The following is a 23770-nucleotide window of genomic DNA, read 5'->3' as shown; positions in this document are numbered from 1 at the left end:
GGGGAGATGGAAATGTGGGCAGCTCGCCCAGTGTCCCTCAACTCAGAACAAGACTCAAGTCCAGGTCCTTCTACAGATTCTGCTTTGAAAGCAACTATGTCAGGCTTTGCCTTCTATATTTATATTTACTGTATATACAAAAGTATATATTATACTTATGGTTTACAACAAGACTCTTGGGCAAAGATTAAGTTTTCCCTGTTCTACAGTTGGGGAACCTAGAGCATAGAGGCTGAGGTGATGGAGAGGACAAGCTCCTTTCCCAAGGTCACACTGCTAGGTCATAGCTGAACCAGGACTCGGTTGTGACTTCTGACTCTGAGGCCAGTGAACTGTTCATTCCACCATAATTGCTGTCCTTGTCTAAAATTCACTGTAGGCTTCACCTGTCTCTTCCCCATTCACAGCTCCAGGCTTAAGACATGGAGGGTGGGTTTCTGCTTCTTTGTTTATTACTATTATTATCACCATCATCACTACCACTGCTGTTACTACACTGGCCAGTTCCAGCTAGAGCTAGGGATCATCCTTGAGCTTTTAGAACATGTCAATCATAGTAAGCCAAATAGAGAATTTGTGTAAAATATAAGAATGCTTCTATAAAGAAAGGAATCTCTTAAGTTGGCAGAGGCTGTTGGGAAGCCCAGCTTTAAGATCCAGTTTTTTACAACCATGTGGGCTAAGATCTCTCTGCTCTAAGATATATTAAGCCAGTCCTCTAATAATGAAAGCCACAACATTTTTTGGAACCTCAATTTCCTATTATTCATAGAGATAGAAGATATGCTACATTCTTCTCTAATACCATGACATTTTCAGAGAAAGATGCCTTGGTTCAGTCTGTGTATATATCTAATAAATAAGAGTAAGCCCTTCTCATGGGCTTATTCAGTCACAAATAACTGAACATCCATCGTTATGCTAAGGGGCTGCAGAAACCATGAACTGCAGAAACAACAGCTACCATCTCTACCCTGATGGAGCTTACTGACTAAGTGGGGGAGACAGATAATAAACAAATTGTTAGAAATTATAAGTTGTGTTCTGGAAGATGAGTACAGGTACCAGGTAACAAAAAAGAGCCAGGAGGATGGGGGTTCATGAAAGCATTAATTATGAAGTGATTCCAAAGCTGAGCTGTGAAGAATGAGTAGGTATTAACTAGAGTGAGTGAGAGTGTGTGTGTGTGTGTGTGTGTGTGTGTGTGGCAGGGGAATGAGTGGGTCACATTTCAGCATTTGGGGCAAAGGAAGTGGTCCTGAAGATTAGGGGTGTTTAGTCCATTTGAAACAATAAAGAAAGGTCTAGAATCCCTGGAGGGAGGGGGAAAATACTCAATGGGGCTGGAGAGACTCTGTCAGGACACCACAAGGGCTTTGCTCTTATCCTAAGAGTAAAATGAAACTGGTAAATAGCTTTAAACGGAAGAGTGACACGCTAAGATTTCCCTAATAAATATTTGTTCATTTGCTTGATCTCATATTCTGTTTGGTAAAGCATTACCCCCATAGCTTAACAGTCTACCAAGTAACTCTCAAGTACCATGGTTTTTCTATTTGGATAACAAAGAACAGACACACAAACAAGGGAAAGTATCAGCCACGTGAAAAGCGTGTATTTTGTTGTGATGTCTTGAGTTATTCCGAGGATTTTCCAGGTGGTAGGAGCCCCTTCCTGAAACATTCCACCACCGTGCTCACTGGGTGACCTCTGTCTTCCTGCCAGATCTGCGTGGTGATCGCCGCCGTGTTTGGGATCGTCATTTACAGGGTGGTGACTGTCAGCACTTTTGCTGCCTTTAAGTGGGCGTTAATCAGGAATAACTCTCAGGTTGCAACCACAGGGACTGCCGTGTGCATCAATTTCTGTATCATCATGCTGCTGAACGTGGTAAGTGAGCTGCAAGGTGACTAGTCCGATGGACAAAATGTGCGTGCCGCAGGTGACAGTTTTCTTCTGTTTCTAAAGGGATCTGGCCTCAAGGAGGCTGGTCAGTTATGTGGCACCCACGGCAACATGCCTGGACTGAGGTGCACTCATCCAGGGAAAGAGAAGGCTTGAGTCACATCTGGGCTCCAGGGTTTTCTACAGTGTAAGACTGAGTAAGACACTTGCCCTCTCTGAATCTCAGTTCCCTTATTTTTCAATAAGAGAACATTGTACCTCACTTGGGGGAATCTAGTCCAGCTCAAGATCCGTGCCGTAGCTCAACAGTGTTGGTTTCTATTTCCTTCTGATTCTCAATGATGGGAAGTTAGTCAGTATCCAAATTATTCCTTGAGATAATCCAGCAAGGAGTATGTCAGGATAGTACATATTGCTTGTGTTGATTTCAGGCTTTTTTTCTTTTTTGTTTTTGTCTTTATAGCTGCACCTGGGGCATATGGAAGTTCCTAGGCCAGGGATTGAATCCAGCTGCAGATTGACCTATGTCATAGCTGCAGCAACACCAGGGTCTTAACCCACTACGCTGGGCTGGGGATCAAACCCATGCCTTTTGCAGCAGCCCAAGCCAACCCACGTTGGGTTCTTAACCCATTGCACCACAGTGGGAACTCCAATTTCAGGCTTTTTAAAAATGTGTATTTCAGCCCAGATCTCTCCCTTGAGCCCCAAACTCATCCTCCCGTAGCACGTTCAACCCCAAACTCCCCATCTTCCCTCCAGAATCAGCCTCTGCAACCAAGTGTATGATATAGTTTGGAAAGATCAGCATCAAAATATATTTTTAAAAAATTTCAAGTCCTTAAAAAGAAAATATCGAATAAAGGACAAAAGACAAACGAATGACCGTAACATAGCTTTGATCAATTCAGAACTAAACTATATACTGACTGCTGAAAGTACTCAATTTAGGATATTTTCATGACCCAATAACATAGTTTTATAGCTATATAAATTGTTTACAACTACCTAAAATTTTGGCCATACTGGCCTTACCAAGAAATTTATTTGGACATTCGTCATGAATACTTTTTCATTACCTGAATATAAAAAGACTGGTATTAATGTTCATTAAAGCCTCTTTCAAGTAATGATTATAGAGCATATATCCTGTTTCTGACTTTTTTGCTGTTATCTGTAATCCTAACTAAAGAACCAGATCTATAAGGAATGCCCATTTTCTAGATTTGGCGATGTGTTTACTTTTATGTAATGAGTACTTTAAAAATAAAGTTATGCTATTTTACACAAGTATTCTAGATCCTAACAAAAGGTATGCCTCAGTGTCTAGTTAAGGGGCACTTACTGGATTTCATTTTATTTCATGCCTTGAAAAATAAATATTTCAAAGTGGAGTGAATAAGATGGATTTCCTTACCCCTCCTTGTCATGTTATTTCATTTCCATTCTGCTGTACTAGTGATCAAAAGAATCTTAATAGTTACGGGCTATATATACCAGCAAAGGAAGAAATTAAAAGTTATTACCATCCCTTTTAGTCAGCCATGCTGATATAAATCTGATATGTCGTCATAGTATAAACGGTGAAAACCACAATGAATTGTTCTGAAAAGAACTAAGCCAGAAAATATGGCTTGCATCATAACAAATCCACATCCATTCATCAGGTGGAGAAGATCAAATTAGAAGTACCCATAGCTCCTTTTGGACATGTCCTTAAGGTCAGAATACTTTCTGTTAGTTAAGATTTTAACAGTAACTATTTATGGTATCCCATTTGGAAACTTAGATCTGCTACTACTCTTATCAGAACTAACTGTCCATGGTTTCTATCTCAGCTGGCTAATAAGAAAGGTCTTTTCCAGAAACCACTCATCTGAAGACCTCTTGCTGGCTATCAGTCCCTTTGTTTAGGTGTTCTTTCTGTTGCATCCTGCTCAGAATCTCACTACCCATCTGCTATCTTCAAGATACACAGAAATGTTTGCAGATGCCATGGATCCCAGTGTTCCCATATACTTTACCTTATTTTTCAAAAGGTTAATAGTAATTATATTTCAACTCCTGTGCCACTTCTTTTTAAAATCCCAATTTTTTTCAGTTTCCAAGCCAAAATAATGATGGCACATCCCCAGTTCTCAAGGCCTTGGAGGCAGGTGTGCAAAGTAAGGCATTTTAATAAATGTATGTCAGGATGAAAAATTAAAGGATGAACTAGGGAATCAAAAATTGTATTTGTGAGCAAGGTTGTCTCAACAGTTGACTTTCATTTTTCTTGATAATTATATTATTAAATGACTTTAATGACACACTGCCTTTGTCATATTCAAATATATTTGATTAGAATATCTGACCTAATCTGTTGTTTACCGGTATTTTATTTTCATGTTAAAATTGAGATCTTTGACTCATCTGTACCACAAGATTTCTTCTTGAAAATTATACCAATCTCTTTTAACGTTGGACTCTAAGAGTCTGAGGTTTCTATAAACAAACTTGATACTATGACCATATGAATTATATCTTGATGTAACTGTAGTCATTGCTGAAAGTTTAGCATCATACAATCCATGTCGACTATTTCTGTTATTAGCAGAAATTTGGGCTAAGAGGACTCAAAAGTTAGGAAGGACCTCAAGATGAATGAGTTCAATACCCATTCTCAACATATAAGGAAAATGATGGTCTAAAGGAGAAGTAAGTAAACTTGCCCAGGCCCTACAGCTTGCTGGCCGGTAAAGCTGTAATTCCAGCCTAGGGGATGCTAACCAGTGTAATTCCACTACTTTAGTCTAAATGTAACCTGAATTTTCATTTTATTTTTTTTTCTTTTTTAGGGCCACACCCATGGCACATGGAAGTTCCCATGCTAGGGGTCAAATCAGAGCTGCAACAATCAGCCCACGACACAGCCATGGAAACACTGGATCTGAGATGTGTCTGTGACCTACACCACAACCTGAGGCAACGCCAGATCCTTAACCCACTGAGCAATGCCAGGGATCAAACCCATATCCTCATGGATACTATTTGGGTCCTTAACCCACTGACCCACAAGGGGAACACCCGTGATCTTAATTTTCACATTGTTCAAATACATTTGCATAGTTTTCTTTTTCCTTTCCATTTATCATCTATCATCTTAGAGAAAGCGCTTGCTCATTTTTTTTTTCTAATTTATACCCTCCTTAGGTAATCTCCTAGAGCTGGATTTGCTCTTAAGTGTACCCCCTGCACTTAACACACACACGTACACACACAAGCACATGGACACACACCCCCTCCATCCTTTTAGGACCTTCCATTTACCAGGGCGAGTTAGGAATGCATCTGATTCACTGATGGAAAAGCAAAGGACCATAAGTTTGGCACTTCCTGATAATGTTTGATCACCTTGGTATCTGTGACTGTTACAATCCAGAAAATATAGCAGCCCATAAAAACAATAGGATTACAGACTCTTCGGATCAGGAGTAGTCTTAGAGATCTTACAATGAGGATCCTGAGACCCAGGAATGTTGTGACTTGCCCAGCATCACTTAACAAGCTGATAATTAGTGGCAGCTAGCCTGCTGTCACAGAGTGATTCACCCCAAAATAAGAAATGAGATTTTTAAAATAGTAAAACAGGATCTTGTGTATTTCTTTCTTAGCCCCAAAAGACATAATTGTTCACAAGATTTTCATTGTTTGGGCAGCGGATGGTTAATGAAATCATTTTCATTCTTGACTTAATTACGTGTTTATTTCATAATTGTAGATTTTAGAACATCTGCAGTTTGTTAAATGTATGAAATCTATTTTACAGCTCTATGAAAAAGTTGCACTTCTTCTGACGAATTTAGGTAAGTGGAAGCCTGTTTATTTCATGGTATAGTATTGTGGTCTGAAAAATACCTTCTCAAAGATTCATTTCTGAAACACAACTGAAAAGGAGCATTCCCTTTATTTTGAATTGCATACAACAATTTGTTCTTTGCCCTCAGCAGGGCATGTTAAATATGTCTAATAATTGGGAGACACTTTCCTACCTAAAGCTTTAAAAACTGACACACACATTATCTTTCATGAGCCAATATAAATTAGGTTTTCTCTCTCTCTCTCTAGGGCCACATCTACAGCATATGGAAGTTCCCAGGCTAGGAGTCAAATCGCAGCTGCATCTGCAACCTACACCACAGCTCACAGCAACACGGGATCCTTAACCCACTGAGTGAGGCCAGGGATCGAACCCCCATCCTCATGGATACTAGTCGGGTTCTTAACCTGCTGAGCCACTATGGGAACTCCAAATTAGGTTTTCTCTTCATGCACAAAAATATAACATCACAAAAGCATATGTGTATTAAGTACCTATAATCATTTAGAAAAGTGTTCATTTACTGTTGCCTACAATTTGTATTAAGAACGGAACCAGTTTTCGTGTCATACACAATCACAGCAAATTTGTTGCTTTGGCAACTAAGAGTCTTCCGCCGACATTTGTAGAAATAACATTCATCTGGATAAGTCACTCCTAAGAACATTTATCTGACTCCATAGCTCCATACTGAGCTATCAGTCATTTTATTCTATGCAGTTTGAGAAAATTACATGCTCCCGCATAAAACCTGTGTTAGCGTATTTCCATATGTAGCTTATCCAAAGAAGACAAAATCACGAATGTGTTTTTATTTATAATAATTATTATATTAAAAGATACTATTTATCGAGCCCTCCTATTGCCAGATACAGAGCTGGGCACTTGGTATATCTCCTTTAAAGTCACTGAAATCTTTTGTCACCACCACTCTTTGCCCCCAAAGATAGAACTTTATGTCTACAGAAGAGATTACTACCCATTAGCAGACTGTGTCCAAGGGCGCCTTGTTCCAGGCTGGAAAAGATGCTCATGGAGATGTAGCCCTGGTCAATCTGTAGTTGGTACATCTGACTGATGACCTAGGAGACCTGCCTGCATAACCAAGAGTTCAGTAGCAGAAGTGAAATAAAGCTAAAACTCTTAAAGAATCCTTTGTCATTTCTTCCCTCAGCAGCAGTACAGCTTTGTTCTAAAATTGACTTTTCTTTTTTATGGCAGCACCTGTGGCATATGGAAGTTCCTGGGTTCAGGGTCAAATCAGAACTGCAGCTGAGGCCTATGGCACAGCCATGGCAACACCGGATCTAAGCTGTATCGGTGACCTGTGCTGCAGCTTGCAGCAATGCCAGATTTTTAATCTACTGCGCCAGGCCAGGGATTGAACCTGTATCCTCACAGAGACAACATCAGGTCCTCAACAACAGGAACTCCCTGAAATTGACATTTAAACCATTTAAAATCAGATTCTTTTTCTTTCTCCTCTCCCTTCTCGGATATGCTCCTGGGAAGCATTTTGAGTTATAATTTATGGAAAAGGAACTGATGGGAATTGAGTGAAATTGTAAATGAGCCATTAGAAACTCAGGGAGTGTGGAAACAAAGTGCTATGGCATGAAATGCATTTTCTTTGATGCTGCTTGAGGTTGAGAATGCAACAGCTAGGGAAGAAGAAGTGCACTGACATGAGTTTCAGGTTGGAGGACTGATCCATGTTTTGGTTCATGTCACAAAGTCCAAAGAGCCTTTGCCCTATGGAAGTGGAAATGTCAGGAGATGAGAATTGGCACCTGATGGAGGTCAGGAATTTGTAAGACACGGATGCTGATATATAGTAAAAGATCTAGATCATTTCCTTGGTCTTTGTCCTTGAGAATGAAAATGATGGTGGAGGAGAGTGACAGGTACAAGGGTAAGATATTCTCAGCATTCTGAGATGGGGCTCTGACTCCATGTCACCCAGTAGCACTTCACATCACACCAGAAACAGAAGTCGAGACCAAGGGGTTATTAGGAGCTAGGTTATTATTGACCCCACCCAGAAATTAAGAGCAAAAGCTGAGGCTCCCAAAAGGAGCAAGGGCTGGGAATAAGGCCCCTTCTGCCTGGCTATCTCTACTCCAGGCTCTCCGGGCATCCTCTAACTGGACAAACTGGATATGCCCTCCCCTTAGACAAGTCAGTGGCCACTTCCTGCCAAGCCCTTGCTGGGGCTGGTCTGGAAGTTTGAAGATGCCATGGATGTACTATTCTGTCACACGCCATCTCTAGGCAAGCTGGGATCTCCTACAGCCTCCTTAGGACACTTCAGCTCCCACCCTGAGTGTCTGGGGAGCCAGCCAGGAGGAGTTGAGAGGGATCAGATGCAGCCTCTCAAACTTTGCTCCCCTTGTATTCACAGAACAGCCTCGTACAGAGTCCGAGTGGGAGAACAGCTTCACCCTGAAAATGTTTCTTTTTCAGTTTGTCAATCTGAACAGCTCCACGTTTTACATCGCGTTCTTCCTTGGAAGGTAAGAACCCCACCACCCCGGGCCACGGACAGAACTCTCAGAGGTCACTGACCAGAGTGACAGAGTAGCCAGCCTTTAAGGGGACTTTAGACAAAGTGAAAAAAGATAAAAACCAGTCTCCTTTCCTTTCCCATTCCAGGAATGGTCTCCATCAAAGTCCCTCGTACCCCTTCTTGTGAAAGTAACTAGAATAGTTCACACAGTAGGATGAATGTGAAATGTGCAAGCTGCACCTGTGCCTGAATCTGGCCCTTGGATCTCACCCCTGTTTGAGCAGTTGGCATCAGGGCAGCATGTCCTAAATCCCTGACCTCACAGAAGAGGGAAGGACATCCAGGCAGGAAAGGAGGCTGATACAGAATGCAGAAGGAGACTGGAGACCTGCTGAACCCAGTAGTTATGAGGATTTGGAAAGGCCATGGCCCATGAATTCCATTATACCAAGAAGTGTGTTTGAGGAGACAAGAACCACGGAAGGGGCTAAGTATTGGGTTTTTGTGAAGTGAAGTGAATCTCCTCAGTTTCTGTCCACTTAAGCATGGAATTCTAGTCAAATAGCTCACTTTTAAAAAACAGCATTACAAGTTGCATCCATGTTGCTGCAGAAGCCGTTATTTCATTCTTTTTTATGAACAAGTAGTATTCCATTGGGTATATATACCACATCTTCTTTATCCATTCATCTGTTGATGGACATTTAGGTTGCTTCTATGTCTTGGCTATTATGAATAGTGCTGCTATGAACACAGGAGTACATGTATCTTTTTGAAAGAAAGTTTTGTCTGTATATATGCCCAGGAATGGTATTGTTGGATCTTATGTTCTATATTTAGTTTTCTGAGGAGCCCCCATACTGTTTTCCATAGTCGTAGTACCAGTTTACATTCCCACCAACGGTGAAGGAGGATCCCCTTTTTTTCACACTCTCTCCAGCATTTGTTATTTGTAGACCTATTAATAATGTCCTATTCATTTACAGCATCTTTTTAAGGACCATAAGAATCAGAAAGTAGATAGGATTGAAAAGGGTAGACCAAGACACAGATTATTTTATTAAACAAAAATGATTTGAAGCCACTTTAAACCCATTTCCTCTATTATGCTCTCTTGTAAAGTTAACTGGGAGTTCCCGTTGTAGTGCAGGGAAACAAATCTGACTAGGAACCATGAGGTTGTGGGTTCAATCCCTGGGCCTTGCTCAGTGGGTTAAGGATCCAGTGTTGCCATGAGCTGTGGTGTAGGTTGGATCTGGTGTTGCTATGACTCTGGTGTAAGCCGGCAGCTGTAGCTCCAATTGGACCCCTAGCCTGGGAATCTCTATATGCCGCAGGTGCGGCCCTATAAAGACAAAAAGACAAAAAAAATAAATAAATAAAAATTAAAAAATAAAAATAGTTAACTGGAAATATTTATATCCTTTACAGCATTATTGACGAAATTGCTGAATACTTAAAAGTGATGATATTTTTAGAAAAAAATGCTAATATTCAAAAAGATCAGATTCATTTAAATCCAACCTGCTTCTTATACAATAGGCTCTCAATACTCAGCAGAAAGTGTTAAAAGTCACAGTAGGCAGAAAGAACTAGCCTCTGTGGTCAGCACCAGCCAGAAGGGTCAGAAGAGAAATATCCCCCAGAGAATTCCAGAAGTTTCTATTATGCCAGTTCTGGAGACTTTTCCTAATTCCTCCAGACCTATTCTTTACTGTACCAGGAATTTTCAATGGAGGGTGTGCTAATCTGAATGTAATATTCACTGAAGGCTACAGGATGCTAATGATTTGTTTTTCTGTGTGTTGAAGATTCACAGGACACCCAGGTGCCTACTTGAGGCTGATAAACAGGTGGAGACTAGAAGAGGTCTGTATTCTCCCATCATTCTTTGTTTCCTATAGATCTGCATTAGATAGCCTTAGGGCAACTTTGTGCAGATTAGACACCAGACAGCCTTACTTCCTGTCCATTGATTCTTGAATTTCTGTGTTTGCTTACCTCGCAGTGCCACCCTAGTGGATGCCTTATTGATCTCTGTATGCAAATGGGTATTATAATGGTGCTAAAGCAGACCTGGAATAATTTCATGGAACTTGGCTACCCGTAAGTACCCTAAATATCTACACTTGAGGGGCAGCATGTCTCATTATTGGCTTTTCTAGGTGTGGCAAGTAAGATAAGCAATGCAGACTCAACAGTTAAACCTGTGCATGTACCTGGAGCTAAGTCTTCACACTTAGATATTCAAAGACAAATCATGAATATAATAAACATTGGCTCTTTTGGAAGATTTAGCACAAGTCATGTGAAGAAAAGTGAATACTCTTTAAGAAGTCTCTGTGGACCCCTAAATATTGGATACTTGCTTCCAAATTGCTTTAAATGATGGTGACATATTAACTAGATCTCTACTCCCAAACCCCTGCGATATATCAGAAATGGTCATTTTTTAAAACTACCTTAAATTCAGAATGTACAGAAAAGGAACTTATGGAAAAGAGACCCCCCCCCAAAAAAAAAACAGGATTCGAAAAAGAAACAGCAGTATTTCTAAGTCACCATATCTTAACCAGTAAAAATATCATCTCCTGATGGTAACAGTTTATGGTGATGGCAGTGGGCAAACACGTGCATTCCCTTTGTAAGAATAACCTTGAAATCTGCTGTGTTTGCTCAGTTCTGGTCAGTTAATTTTAAAGGGACATAAATCAGCAATGCTTCTATTTCTGTTTTAATTCTACCTCCGGGTTTCCATGTCAGCTCAGTGTCTCCATAGAGAATTCCAGGTTTCAAGGAGGACCACTCAGCCAGAACAACTAGCTGGAACTTGGTTCAATCCTGAAAGTCATCACTTAGCTCCCTGTCAGAACCAATACCAGTCATTTTCTCATCTTAGATTTATTTTTAGAAAACTTGCAAGTGTTTGATGTTTTCTATAAAACTTTGTAAAAGTATACATTTTAAAAATTATAGTTTTCTGCTTTAAAGTATAAACCATAACTTATCAAAATATCATAGACATCAAGGGAACTATATCATCTTCTAATATGGACATAGAGCAAAACTCTGGAGGCGGCAAAATTGTCTTTGATACCCACCCCCTTATTTTATTTCACATTTGTTTTTGTTTTGGCATTGCTATTCTCAGATGCCCCTGCACTTTTTCCTTGTCCCCTATAGCACACAGACCTGACCTCGTCTCCCCCGTTTCTTCAACCCTATTCCAAACCATATGATGCACTTCTGAACACTACTAAGCATTCATGTACTAACCTCACTGATGTGAGATGCTTTTTACTGGAAATCAGAGCCCCTTTTGTGCTCAAACCAAAAGCGGGCAAGTCCAGTTGTGGGCTTGCAGGCTTCACTGTGCCAACAGAGGAAGCATTTGTGGGTTTTCAGATCTTCAAGATCCCTCAAGTATGCAGGTCAGCACCCCATGGTAAGACTGCTCATTGGTTCTGAATTAAGCCACGTAGGCAAACCCATCGTCTATGCAGAGGCCAGGGTGTTGCCTTTGTACTGGAGGATCAGGTTAATGATGTTCTCAGTCCTCTACCCAACCCTTCGAGGCAACATTGAACAGGAGACATTTTCTTGAATGCTTAAAATAAGGTCATCAGTACACTTGCAATTACACATGCTTGAAGTGTAACCCCCACTGTTATTTCCTTCCTAATCCAAGGCTTTATTTCCTTGACAGCCTGTCCTAAATTTTTTTAAACTATAGTTCCACCTTCTAAGTCTCCTCTTTCTTAATTCTTACAAACAGCATATATGTATGTGTGTGTGTGCCTGTGTGTGTGTTATATAACAGTTTTAAATTTATTTTTACATAAATATATTTTTTAAATAAATTGCTCTTGTTGTGCAGGTTAATTCAGAATTGGTGGACTAGAAGGAAAGTAAGACAAGAACATGGGCCTGAAAGGAAAATAAGTTTCCCACAATGGGAAAAGGACTACACCCTCCAGCCAATGAATGCCTATGGACTCTTTGATGAATACTTAGAAATGAGTATGATTTTATTTTATCCTCTTAATTCTACATGTAAATTCTAGATCTCTAGCTGCATTTAACTAGATACCATTATCATCGAAGCTAGCAGTGTGGGGAGATGTGTGAGTGTCTTGTTTTAAGGAGCTCAAGAAATAGCATCAAGTCACTTCAAATTCTTTATGACATTGTGTCCTGTCATAATCAATCACCGGTGGGGGGAATGAGCTGGAAAAGCTGGTGAACCAAAGAATAAGGAGTGACCACTTAGGGTTTGGTTCATTCATTCAGCAGATTTTTAAAATTGAAAATGTTGTTAGCTTGTAACCTTTAATCATATATATATATATATGTATCCTATATATATATATATATATATATATATATAATTTTCTTTTCTATTATACTTTATTGCAAGATACTGAATATAGCTCCCTGTGCAATATAATAGGACCTCGTTTATATATTTTATATATAGTAGTTTATATCCAGCAGACATCTCTGGAGCCATGTCATGTCCAGGCAGACATTATGTTTGGCACTAGAGATATAAGAAGAAGGAGTCAGGCAGAGTCCCAGCTTTCAAAGAGGGCACAGTAAGGGGGAGAGGGGGAGTCAAGAGATATAAAGAGTATGTGCAATAAAGTGGCATAGATGCTGCAGTATGAGTCAGTAGAGGGTAGAATGGGTTCAGCCATTTCTCTTGGAGGAAGTAGAAGGACACTCAGAATGCTTGGGCTATGCTACACGTACACTGAAGGAATCCCATTTATCTATAATCAAACACAAGCTATTTATTTTAGCACGTATTTGAGAGCATGGGCTTTAGAAACACATTACTGAGTTCAGATCCCAGCCTTACACTTATTAACTATGAAACCTTGGGCAATTACTTAATCTCTTTGTCTCACTCTCCTCATCTCTATAATGGAGACAGAAAGAGTAACCATTTCATAGCCTCTCTGTGTGGATTAAATGAGTAAATGCATGGAAAGAGCTTAGAACAATGCCTGGCTCATAGTATATATTTGATGGATGTTATCCACATCATTATTACTATTTTCTATTCTTCTCCCTCAGGAGAGAAAAGCTTAACAAAATCCTTTAGAACACATACTAAGTGTGGCTAGGTTTTCTCTTTTTTTAAGTTATGTTTAAGGTCTGTAACATTGAAGTGGTAGTAGGGGTACAGGTGAACAGATGCATTATATCTGAAAGCAGCAGTTCTTTTTGGGCAAATCTGAAAATTAAAGGAGTAGTAGAATTGATGCTTAATGTTTCTTAGATCGTTTATCTCCTAAGTGTCTACTGATGTTTTTAGAGTTTCAATTATAGAATGGCACAATGATATAACTTGGAGAAGAAATCAATTTGGGCATTAATAATAAAACTTAATAAAGAGAATTCATTAAGAGAACTAACCACTTGGAGGTCTCTTAATGGACTCCTCTCCCATAAAGAAGGAAATAAACAATAATGTTGGTATATAGAGTGCTTGAAAAGCTTTTATGTGGTTAGATCTGGTGGTGCTCCAAATACTACAGTATCTTTGCCGCAAGAAACAAATCTCAGAAGCACCACAAGCAGGCTAGTGAATCCTAACTGCTTGCTTCTGTTCATGTTGCTTTTGTTACTTCCTTAATGACTTTCCTGCTCTGTTAGGTTTTTAAAAATGTATCCATTGAAGTAGAATATACAGTGAGAAGGGTATAAGAGTGTATAGATCAATGTATATTCACAAATTGATGCACAAATGTTACCACTGTAATTGTTGTAACTCTTTAGTTGTAACTATGTAGGTGAGGGGTTGACACACTTCTGCTCTCAGACCCAAGGACAGCCCACTACCTGGCCTTGTAACTAATATTCTGTTGGAACACAGCAACATCCATTTATTTATATATTATCTGTAGTTGCCTTTGCACTACAAGAGCAAAGCTGAGTATATGACAGAGACTATATTGCCCACAAAGCCTGAAATATTTTTACTATGTGGCTCTTTACAGAAATTGTCATCCTGTGAGGTAGGATATTGTCAGTATCAAAAAAGGCTCCCTTGTCCCCTCTCCCACTTATTAACACCCTCCCCAACCATCTTCCTGACTTCTAACCCCATTGATGAATATTCTTCCTTTTAAAGAAAATCTCTGCAGAAATGGAACTGTACAATACATTTTCTTTGGTAACTGGCTTCTTTCATTCAGTATTATAAGATTCTTCCATGTTGTTACAGGTTGTAGAACTTCATTTTCATCTCTGTCTAGTATTCCCAGAATGTGTACCTGAAGCAAAATTATGAAATAGGCAAGCTTCTCTCTGATACCCACCCCCATCTTTTCTTTAGTCACATGTGGGATTTTTTTTTTTCATTTCCCTTCCCAGATACTTTTCATCTTTCTCCCCTCCCTCCCTCCCTCCTCTCCCATATTATGAAATGTACTTCTGAGTACTACTAAGGATTAATGTGCTGGATTGTGGCATGTTAATTAGAATCAGAGCCTCTGTCAAGCTTGAGTAGGGAAAAAAATAAAGGGATATTTACTTGTGCACGTGCAGGCATCAGTGAGCCGGTGGGTGAACTAGTTTGTGAGTTCACAGATCTTCTAGGAATAGAATACACAGGAATATACCATTATTTTGTCCATCCATTCTATTAGCACTGAGGTGCTGGACAACTGAGTTGTTTTAGGTTTGGGTTCTTAAAAATAAGATTGCTATGGAAAATTTTATACATGTGTTGGTTAACATTTGTTCATGTTTCTATTGGGAATTTATGTAGGAGTGGAGTTCCCCATGGAGTGGCAATCACACTGTATACATTTGTGGATCTGCGCTACACACCTGCAAAGAGTCCAAAACTCCTACTAGTTGTATAACTTCAGTTATTCCACAAACTTACTAAAAAACCTGGTAGCCATGCTGGTTCGTATGCAGTAGTACCTCATTATAGTTTTAATTTTGAATTTCATGGCAACTTACAATACTGAATCTCTTTTCATACGCTTCTTGACATTTGGGTAACCTCTCATCAAGCCCATGACTGTGTCATATTTCTTTTCCTTAGTGATTTGTAGAAGTTGTTTATATATTCTGGATATGAGTCCTTTGTCAGTGGACCTGGAATTTTTTTTGTAGGAAGATTTTTTTTTTTTTTTGGTCTTTTTGCCATTTCTAGGGCTGCTGCAGCAGCATGTAGAAGTTCCCAGGCTAGGGGTCTAATCGGAGCTGTAGCTGCCAGCCACAGCCACAAACACAGCCACGGGGGATCTGAGCCATGTCTGCGACCTACACCACAGCTCACGGCAATGCCAGATCGTTAACCCACTGAGCAAGGCCAGGGATTGAACCCGCAACCTCATGGTTCCTAGTCAGATTCGTTAACCACTGCTCCACGTTGGGAACTTCTTGTAGGAAGGTTTCTAATTATAGATTTAATTTATTTAATAGATATAAGACTATATTTTCTCCCTCTGAGTGACCATGTCCATAGTCTGTGTTTTAGCTGTTTCAAGAAACTTGTCTATTTTATCTAAAATTTTCATGTTTAGTGGAATAAATTGCTTATAATCCCCTTTACCAATCTTTTATTGAAGTATAGTTGATTTACAATGTTGGGTTAGTATCTGCTATACAGCAAAGTGATTCTGTTTTTTACATACACACACATTCTTTCTATATTATTTTCCATTGTGGTTTATCACAGGATATTGAACTTAGGCCCCTGTGCTAAACAATAGGACATTGTTATTTATCTATTCTGTGTATAATAGTTTGCATCTGCTAACGCCAAACTCTCAATCCATTCTTCTCCTATCCCCCTCCTCCTTGACAGACGGAAGTCTGTTCTCTAAGTCTGTGACTCTGTTTCTGTTTTGTAGATAGGTTCATTTGTGTCATATTTTAGATTCCACATATATATGACATCATATGGTATTTTCCCTCTTAATAACTTTTAATGTATACAAGGTCTATAGTGATGTCCTTTTTTTCATTAATAATTTCGTAATTTGTACTTTTTCTAACAATCCAGCTACAGGCTTAATAATAATCTTTTCATTCATTTTTTGCTCTTATTTCCTGCCTTATTCTTTCTTGGGACCTAATTTTCTCTTATTTTCCAAACATCTTCAGAGGAAGCTTAAGTCACTGATTTTCAACTTCCTTCTCTGAATTAGGCATTTAGAGATAAAATTTTTCTCCGTGAATACTGCTTTATAGCTATTTTATAGCTGTATCCTCTAAGTTTTGATGTGCTATATTTTCATCGAGGCATTTTATAATACCATTGTAGTTTATTTTTGACTTAGTTTTTTTTTGTTTTTGAAATGTGTTGCTTAATAGAAAACATTTGAGGGTTTTCTAGTTATCCCTGTCACTGATTTCTAATTTAAGTCACCTGTAGTCAAAGGCTACTCTGTTAGTCATTTACTACATATTGAGATTTATGTCCCTGTGATTTGCCTATTTTTATAAGTGCTTCAAGTGTTCTGCAACTGTTTAGCATAATATTCTATGTATATCAATTAGGTGAGGTTGTTTAATTGTGTTGTTCAAATCTTATATTCCTTATTTTCACTTGCCTATTTCATCTACTAGTTACTAAAAAAAGGGTATTAAAATTCCTAAGTATGATTGTGGACTTATTCTCCTTCTAGTTCTGTCCACTTTTATTTATGCCTTTTGAAGCTGTATTATGTGAAAGCAGTTTAGGATTATTCTAGCTTACTGTTGAGTTGAAATTTTTATTTAAGTGTATGTGATTTAGAGTGTTGTCAATTTCTGCTATACAGCACAGGGACCCAGTCATACATAGATATGTAGATACATATGACATATATATATGTTTATGTCTTCCATCATGTTCTATAACAAGAAAATGGATATAGTTCCCTGTGCTGTACAGTAGGACCCCATTGCTTATCCATTCTAAATGTAATAGTTTGCATCTAACAACCCCAAACTCTGTCTGTCCCACTCCCTCCCGGTCCTGCTTGACAACCACAAGTCTGTTCTCTATGAGTCTGTTTCTGTTTTGGAGATAGGTTCGTTTGTGCCATATTTTAGATTCCACATATAAGTTATATCATATGGCATTTTGTCTTTCTCCTTCTGACTTACTTCACTTAGTATGAGAATCTCTAGTTGCATCCATGTTCTTTTTTATGGCTGAGTAGTATTGATCATATATATGTACTACATCTTCTTAATCCATTTATCTGTTGGACATTTAGGTTTCCATGTCTTGGCTATTGTGAATATTGCTGCAATGAACATAGGGGTGCATGTATCTTTGAGTTATAATTTTGTCAGGAGAGATGCCCAGGAGTGGGATTGCTGGATCATATGGTAATTCTATTTTTAGTTTTCTGAGGAACCTCCATACTGTTCTCCATAATAGTTGCACTAACCTACATTCATACAAATAGTGTAGAGGGTTCCTTTTCTCCACACCCTCTCCAGCATTTGAAGATTTTTTAATGATGGCAATTCTGATTGGGGTGAAGTGTTACCTCACTGAAGTTCTGATTTGCCTTTCTCTAATTATTAGTGATGTTGAGCATCTTTTCATATGCCTATTGACTATCCGTATGTCTTCTCTAGAGAAATACCTGTTTAGGTCTTCTGCCTATTTTTCACTTGGGTTATTTGGTTTTTCTTGTTGAGCTGGATGAGTTGTTTGTATGTATATTTTAAGCCCTTGTTGATTGCATCATTCACAAAGATTTTTTTCCCCATTCTGTGGGTTGTCTTTTTGGTTTTTTAATGGTTTCCTTTGCTGTGCACAAGCCTTGTGTTCAATTAGGTCCCACTGGTTTATTGTTTGTATTGTCATTAGTCTAGGAGGTGGATCAAGCAAGATCTTGGTGTGATTTATGTCAAAGAGTCTTCTGCCTGTGTTTTCCTCTAGTAGTTTTATAGTATCTGGCCTTATGTTTAGGTATTTAATCCATTTTGAGTTTAGTTTTATGTATGGTGTTAGTGAATGTTCTAATTTTATTCTTTTACAGGTAGCTGTCCAGTTTTACCAGCATCACTTATTGAAGAGACTATCTTTCCTCCATTCTATGTTCTTGGCACCTTTGTCATAGATTAGTTGACCACAGGTGCTTAGACTTATTTCTGGTCTCTCTCTCCAACTTTACTGAGCTACATTTCTGTTTTTGTGCCTGTTCCATACTGTTTTGTTGACTATAGTAGTATATATATAGTAGTATAGTTTTAAGTTTTAGTAGTATATATAGTAGTATAGTTTTAAGTCAGGGAGCCTGATTCCTCCAGTTCCATTTTTCTTTTTCATTATCACTTTGGCTATTTGGGGTCTCTTGTATTTCCATACAAATTTAAAAATTTTTTGTCTTAGTTCTATGAAGAATGTCACTGGTAATTTGATAGGGATTTAATTTAATCTGTAGATTGCCTTGGATAGTATAGTCACTTTGACTATATTCTTCCAATCCAAGAGCATGGTATATCTTTCCATCTATTTGTGTCAACTTTGATTTCCTTCATCAGCCTCTTACAGTTTTCAGAGTACAGATCTTTTGTCTCTAAAATCAATAAAGAAATACCGGCCTTAAATGACACCCTAGACCAAATAGACTTAATATTTATAGAGCATTCCATCCCAAAGCAGTAGAATATACATTCTTCTCAAGTTCATATTGAACATTCTCCAGGATAGATCACATCTTGGGCCACAGATCAAGCCTTGGTAAATTTTTAAAAATGGAGATTATTTCAAGCTTTTTCTCTGACCAAAATGCTATGGGACTAGAAATCAACTATGAGGAAAAAAATAGCAAAAACCACAAACTCTGGAGGCCAAAAATATGAAGAAATCAAAAAATACTTGAGACAAATGACAACAAAGACATAAAGCCTATGGGACACAGCAAAAGCAGTTCTGAGAGGGAAGTTTATAGCAATACAATCTTATCTCAGGAAACAAACCTTGTACCTAAAACATCTAGAGAGGGAAGAACAAAGCCTAAAATTAGCAGAAGGAAAGAAGTCATAATCAGAGCAGAAATAAATGAAATAGAGAAAGGAAAACAACAGAGAAGATCAATGAAACCAAAAGTTGGTTCTTTGAAAAGGCCAACCAAATTGATAAATCTTTAGCCAGATTCATCAAGAAAAAAAAAGGGGAGAGGTTTCAAGTCATTAAAATTAGAAATAAAAAAGGAAAGGTTACAGCTGACTCCACAGAAATGCAAAGGATCATTAGAGAGTACTATCAACAACTATATGCCAATAAAATGGACAATCTAGAAGAAATGCACAGATTCTTACAAAAGAACAACCTACCAAGAATGAACCAGGAAGAATTATGACTAGACCAATCACAGTACTGAAATTGAAACCCTCTGATTTAAAAACTTCCAAAAAAACAAGTTCAGGACCTGATGGCTGCACAGGTGAATTATATTAAACATTCAGAGAAGAATTAACACCTATTCTGAAACTCTTCCAAAAAACTGCAAAGGAAGGAATGCTCCCAAGCTTTCTAGGAGGCCACCAGTGCCCTGATACCAAAACCAGACAAAGATACCACAAAAAAAGGGGAAAATTACAGGGAAAATTAAAAGTTCAAAATGACTTATGAACATAAAAAATCCTCAACAAAATACTAGTAAATCAAATCCAACTATCTATTAAAAGGATTGTACATTATGATCAAGTGGGATTTATCCCAGGGATGCAAGGATTCTTCAGTATCTGAAAATCAATCATGTGATACACCACATCAGCAAACTGAAGAATGAAAACAATATGATCCTTTCAATAGATGTAGAAAAAAGCTTTTGACAAAATTCTGATAAAAACTCTCAGAAGCGGGAATAGAGGGAACCTACCTCAACATAATAAAAGCTATATATGACAAACATACAACATAATTCTCAATGGTGAAAAGCTGAAAGAATTCTTGCTAAGATCAGGAAGAAGACAAGGATGTCAACTTTCACCACTGTTATTCAACATAGTTTTGGAATTCCTAGCAATGGCAGTGAGACAAGAAAAAGAAATAAAAGAAATCCAAATTGTAAAAGAAAAACTCTCACTATTTTCAAATGACATGATACTATACCTAGAAAATCCTAAAGAGGCTACCAGAAAACTGTTACAGCTCATCAATGAATTTAGTAAAGTTGTAGGACATAAAATTAATACACATCAACAGATGAGTGGATTAAGAAGATGTGGTATATATATACACAATGGAATATTACTCAGCCATAAAAACAAAATAATGCCATTTGCAATACATGAATGGAACTAGAGACTCTCATACTGAGTGAAATAAGTTAGAAATACCATATGATATCACTTATATCTGGAATCTAATATACAGCGCAAATGAACCTTTCCACAGAAAAGAAAATCATGGACTTGGAGAATAGACTTGTGGTTGCCAAGGGGGACAGGGAGAGAGTGGAATGGATTGGGAGCTTGGGGTTAATGGATGCAAACTATTGCCTTTGAAATGGATTAGCAATGAGATCCTGCTGTATGGCATTGGGAACTATGTCTAGTCACTTATGATGGAGCATGATAATGTGAGAAAATAGAATGTGTACATGTATGTGTAACTGGGTCACCAAGCTGTACAGTAGAAGAAAAATTATAATGGGGAAATAATTCAAAAAAAATTTTTTAAAAATTAATACACAGAAATAGCTCTCATTTCTACATACTAACAGATGAAAGACAGAAGGAAAAATTAGGAAAACCAGCCCATTTACCATCACATCAAAAAGAATACCTAGTAATGAAGTCATTCTTTATCTCGAATAATGTAATATTTTGAAGATGTGATGGGCAAGAGGCTAAGAAACTTGCTATAAAACCTCCCCAAGAACAGAACTGAGCCTCTTGCTTTCTTTCAGGACTGAAATAAAGACCCACCAGGTTCTCAATTACAGCCATGGAGGCAGACTGGGCTTTATAAAAACTACCCCACACCAGCCTGGCTTAACTTGTGAATACATTGAAGTGATCATCTCTTCTTTTTTTTTTTTTAAGTATAATTGATTTACAGTGTTGTGTTAGCTTCTGGTGTATAGCAAAGTGGTTCAGTTATATATACACACATTCTTTTTCATATTCTTTTCCGTTATGGTTTATTACAGGATATTGAATGCTATATAGTAGGACCTTGTTGTTTACCTATTTTACATATGGTAGTTTGTATCTGCAAATCCCAAACTCCCAATTTATCCCTCCACCACCCCCTTTCCCCTTTGGTACCTGTAGGTTTGTTTTCTATGCCTGTGCATCTGTTTCTTTTATAAATTCATTCATATAATGTCTTATTTTTTGTCTTTTTGTCTTTTTAGGGCTGCACCCACAACATATGGAGGTTCCCAGGCTAGGGGTCAAATTGGAGCTGTAGCTGCCAGTCTACACCACAGCTCAGGGCAATGCCAGATTCTTAACCCACTGAGCAAGGCCAGGGATCGAACCTGCAACCTCATGGTTCCTAGTCAGATTCATTCCCACTGCACCATGATGGGAACTCCTGTATCATATTTTAAATTCCACATGTAAGTTGTATGATACTGGAGTTCCCATCGTGGCGCAGTAGAAACAAATCCGACGAGGAATCATGAGGTTGCAGTTTCGATCCCTAGCCTTGCTCAGTGGGTTAAGAATCTGGCATAGCCATGAGCTGTGGTCTAGGTCGCAGACACAGCGCAGAACCTGCATTGCTGTGGCTGTGGCTGTGGCTGGCAGCTATAGCTCCAATTGGACCCCAAGCCTGGGAACCTCCATATGCCATGGGTGCAGCCTTAAAAAGCAAAAAAAAAAAAAAAAAAGTTTATATGACATTTGTCTTTCTCTTTCTGATTTACTTCACTTAGTATAATAATCTCTAAATCCACCCATGTTGCTCCAAATGACTATTTCATTTTTTGGCTGAGTAATATTCTATTGTGTATACATACCACATCTTCTTTATCCATCCATATGTCGATGGACATTTAGTTTGTTTCCATGTCTTGGCTACTGTAAATAGTACTGCTATGAACATGTGTCTTTTTGATTTAAGAGTTTTCTCTGGATATATGCCCAGGAGTGGGATTGCAACTATTTTTTAAAGGAACCTCTGTGCTGTTTTCCATAGCAGCTGTACCAATTTATACTCCCACCAACAATGTAGGAGGGTTCCCTTTTTGTTACACCATTTCTAGTATTTATTATTTGTATATTTTTTAATGATAGTCATTTTAACTGAATGAGGTGATACCTCATTGCAGTTTTGATCATCACCTTCTTAGCTGCATAAGAACAGCATGAGAAACATTTTCTGGTGGAAAAGAACATCACTGAGAGCACAGATCAATAGACTTGTTCTTAAAGGGCAAGGTAGTACATAATTGAGGCATTGGAGACCTATCAGATTTGATCAGAAAGACAAATCTAAGAATAATTGGTGTACCAGAGGGAGGAAGATGGGGGCAGAGAGTTCATTGTTGTTTTTTTGTTTGTTTGTTTGTTTGTTTGTTTTAAAATAATAACTTTGAAGTACCCAAACCTGGAGAAGAAATGGGACACATAAGTCCACAAAGCCACCACAACATGCTTTTATCTCAATGCAGAGACCTTCTCCAAGACACATTATAATGAAACCATCCCATGTTATAATCAATCTTACAGGCAGCCAGGGGGGTTAAAAGTAACATAGAAAAGAATCCCCATTAGGCTGTCAGTGGATTGCTCTGCAGAAATCCTACAGTCCAGGAGCAAGTAGAATAGCATATTTAGAGTGCTGAAAGATAAAAATTGACAGCAAAGAATACTTTTTATCTGGCAAAATCATCTTTCAGATATAAGGGGGAAATAAATGCTTTTCTAGAAAAAAAAAAAAACTGAAAGAGTTCACCAACACTAGACCTACCTTGAAAGAAATACTGAAAGAAGTCCTTCAAGCTGAATGAAAAGAAACTAATCAGTGGCATAAAAACATATGAAAATACACATACTCTGATAAAGGTGAAAAACAGGAAACTGTTACTTTCTATTAGAATGGTATATTAACCACTTTACTATACTATAAAAGTTAAGGGAAAAGAGCTTTGAAGTTCCCTTGTGGCACAGCAGATTAAGGATCCACCATTGGCACTGCAGCAGCTTGGGTTCAATCCCTGGCCCAGGAACCTCCACACGCCACAGGTGCAGCAAAGAGAAAGAAAATAAAAGAAAGAAAGGAAAGAAGAGAAAGAGAAAGAAAGGAAAAGAGCATTAAAAAACTAAAGCTACTATAACTGTTAAATTCATAGCATAAAAAGAGGTAAATTGTGACATTAAAAATATAAAAGGAGAGGAGTAAAAGAGTGGACTATTATAAGACAAATGAAGATAAGTTGCTATCACCATCAAATGGACTGTTTTATCCATGAGATATTGTATGTAAACCTCATGGTAACCACAAAGCAAAAGTCTAGAGTTGATTCAACAAACATAAAAAAGGGGGAGGCTGAGAATATCACCATGGAAAA

The 23770-nt window shown here is 38.3% G+C and overlaps 1 protein-coding gene across 8 annotated transcripts in view; it reads left to right on the top strand.

Annotated features, from left to right (window-relative positions):
- Window positions 1-23770, top strand: part of ANO4 (anoctamin 4) — a 437454-nt gene that overhangs the window by 370549 nt on the left and 43135 nt on the right. For all 8 annotated transcript variants that reach the window (XM_021092699.1, XM_021092697.1, XM_021092698.1 and 5 more), the window contains 6 exons: window positions 1726-1890; window positions 5714-5750; window positions 8166-8277; window positions 10082-10139; window positions 10279-10376; window positions 12148-12290. In XM_021092699.1, the coding sequence (XP_020948358.1) occupies window positions 1726-1890; window positions 5714-5750; window positions 8166-8277; window positions 10082-10139; window positions 10279-10376; window positions 12148-12290 (613 nt within the window). The remainder of the gene's footprint in view (window positions 1-1725; window positions 1891-5713; window positions 5751-8165; window positions 8278-10081; window positions 10140-10278; window positions 10377-12147; window positions 12291-23770) is intronic.

Source organism: Sus scrofa, chromosome 5 (genome assembly GCF_000003025.6).
Source record: "Sus scrofa isolate TJ Tabasco breed Duroc chromosome 5, Sscrofa11.1, whole genome shotgun sequence".
In the NCBI taxonomy this organism is placed as follows: domain Eukaryota; kingdom Metazoa; phylum Chordata; class Mammalia; order Artiodactyla; family Suidae; genus Sus; species Sus scrofa.
Note: the sequence above shows the minus strand (reverse complement) of the source record. Positions and strands in the feature narration are given on the sequence as shown.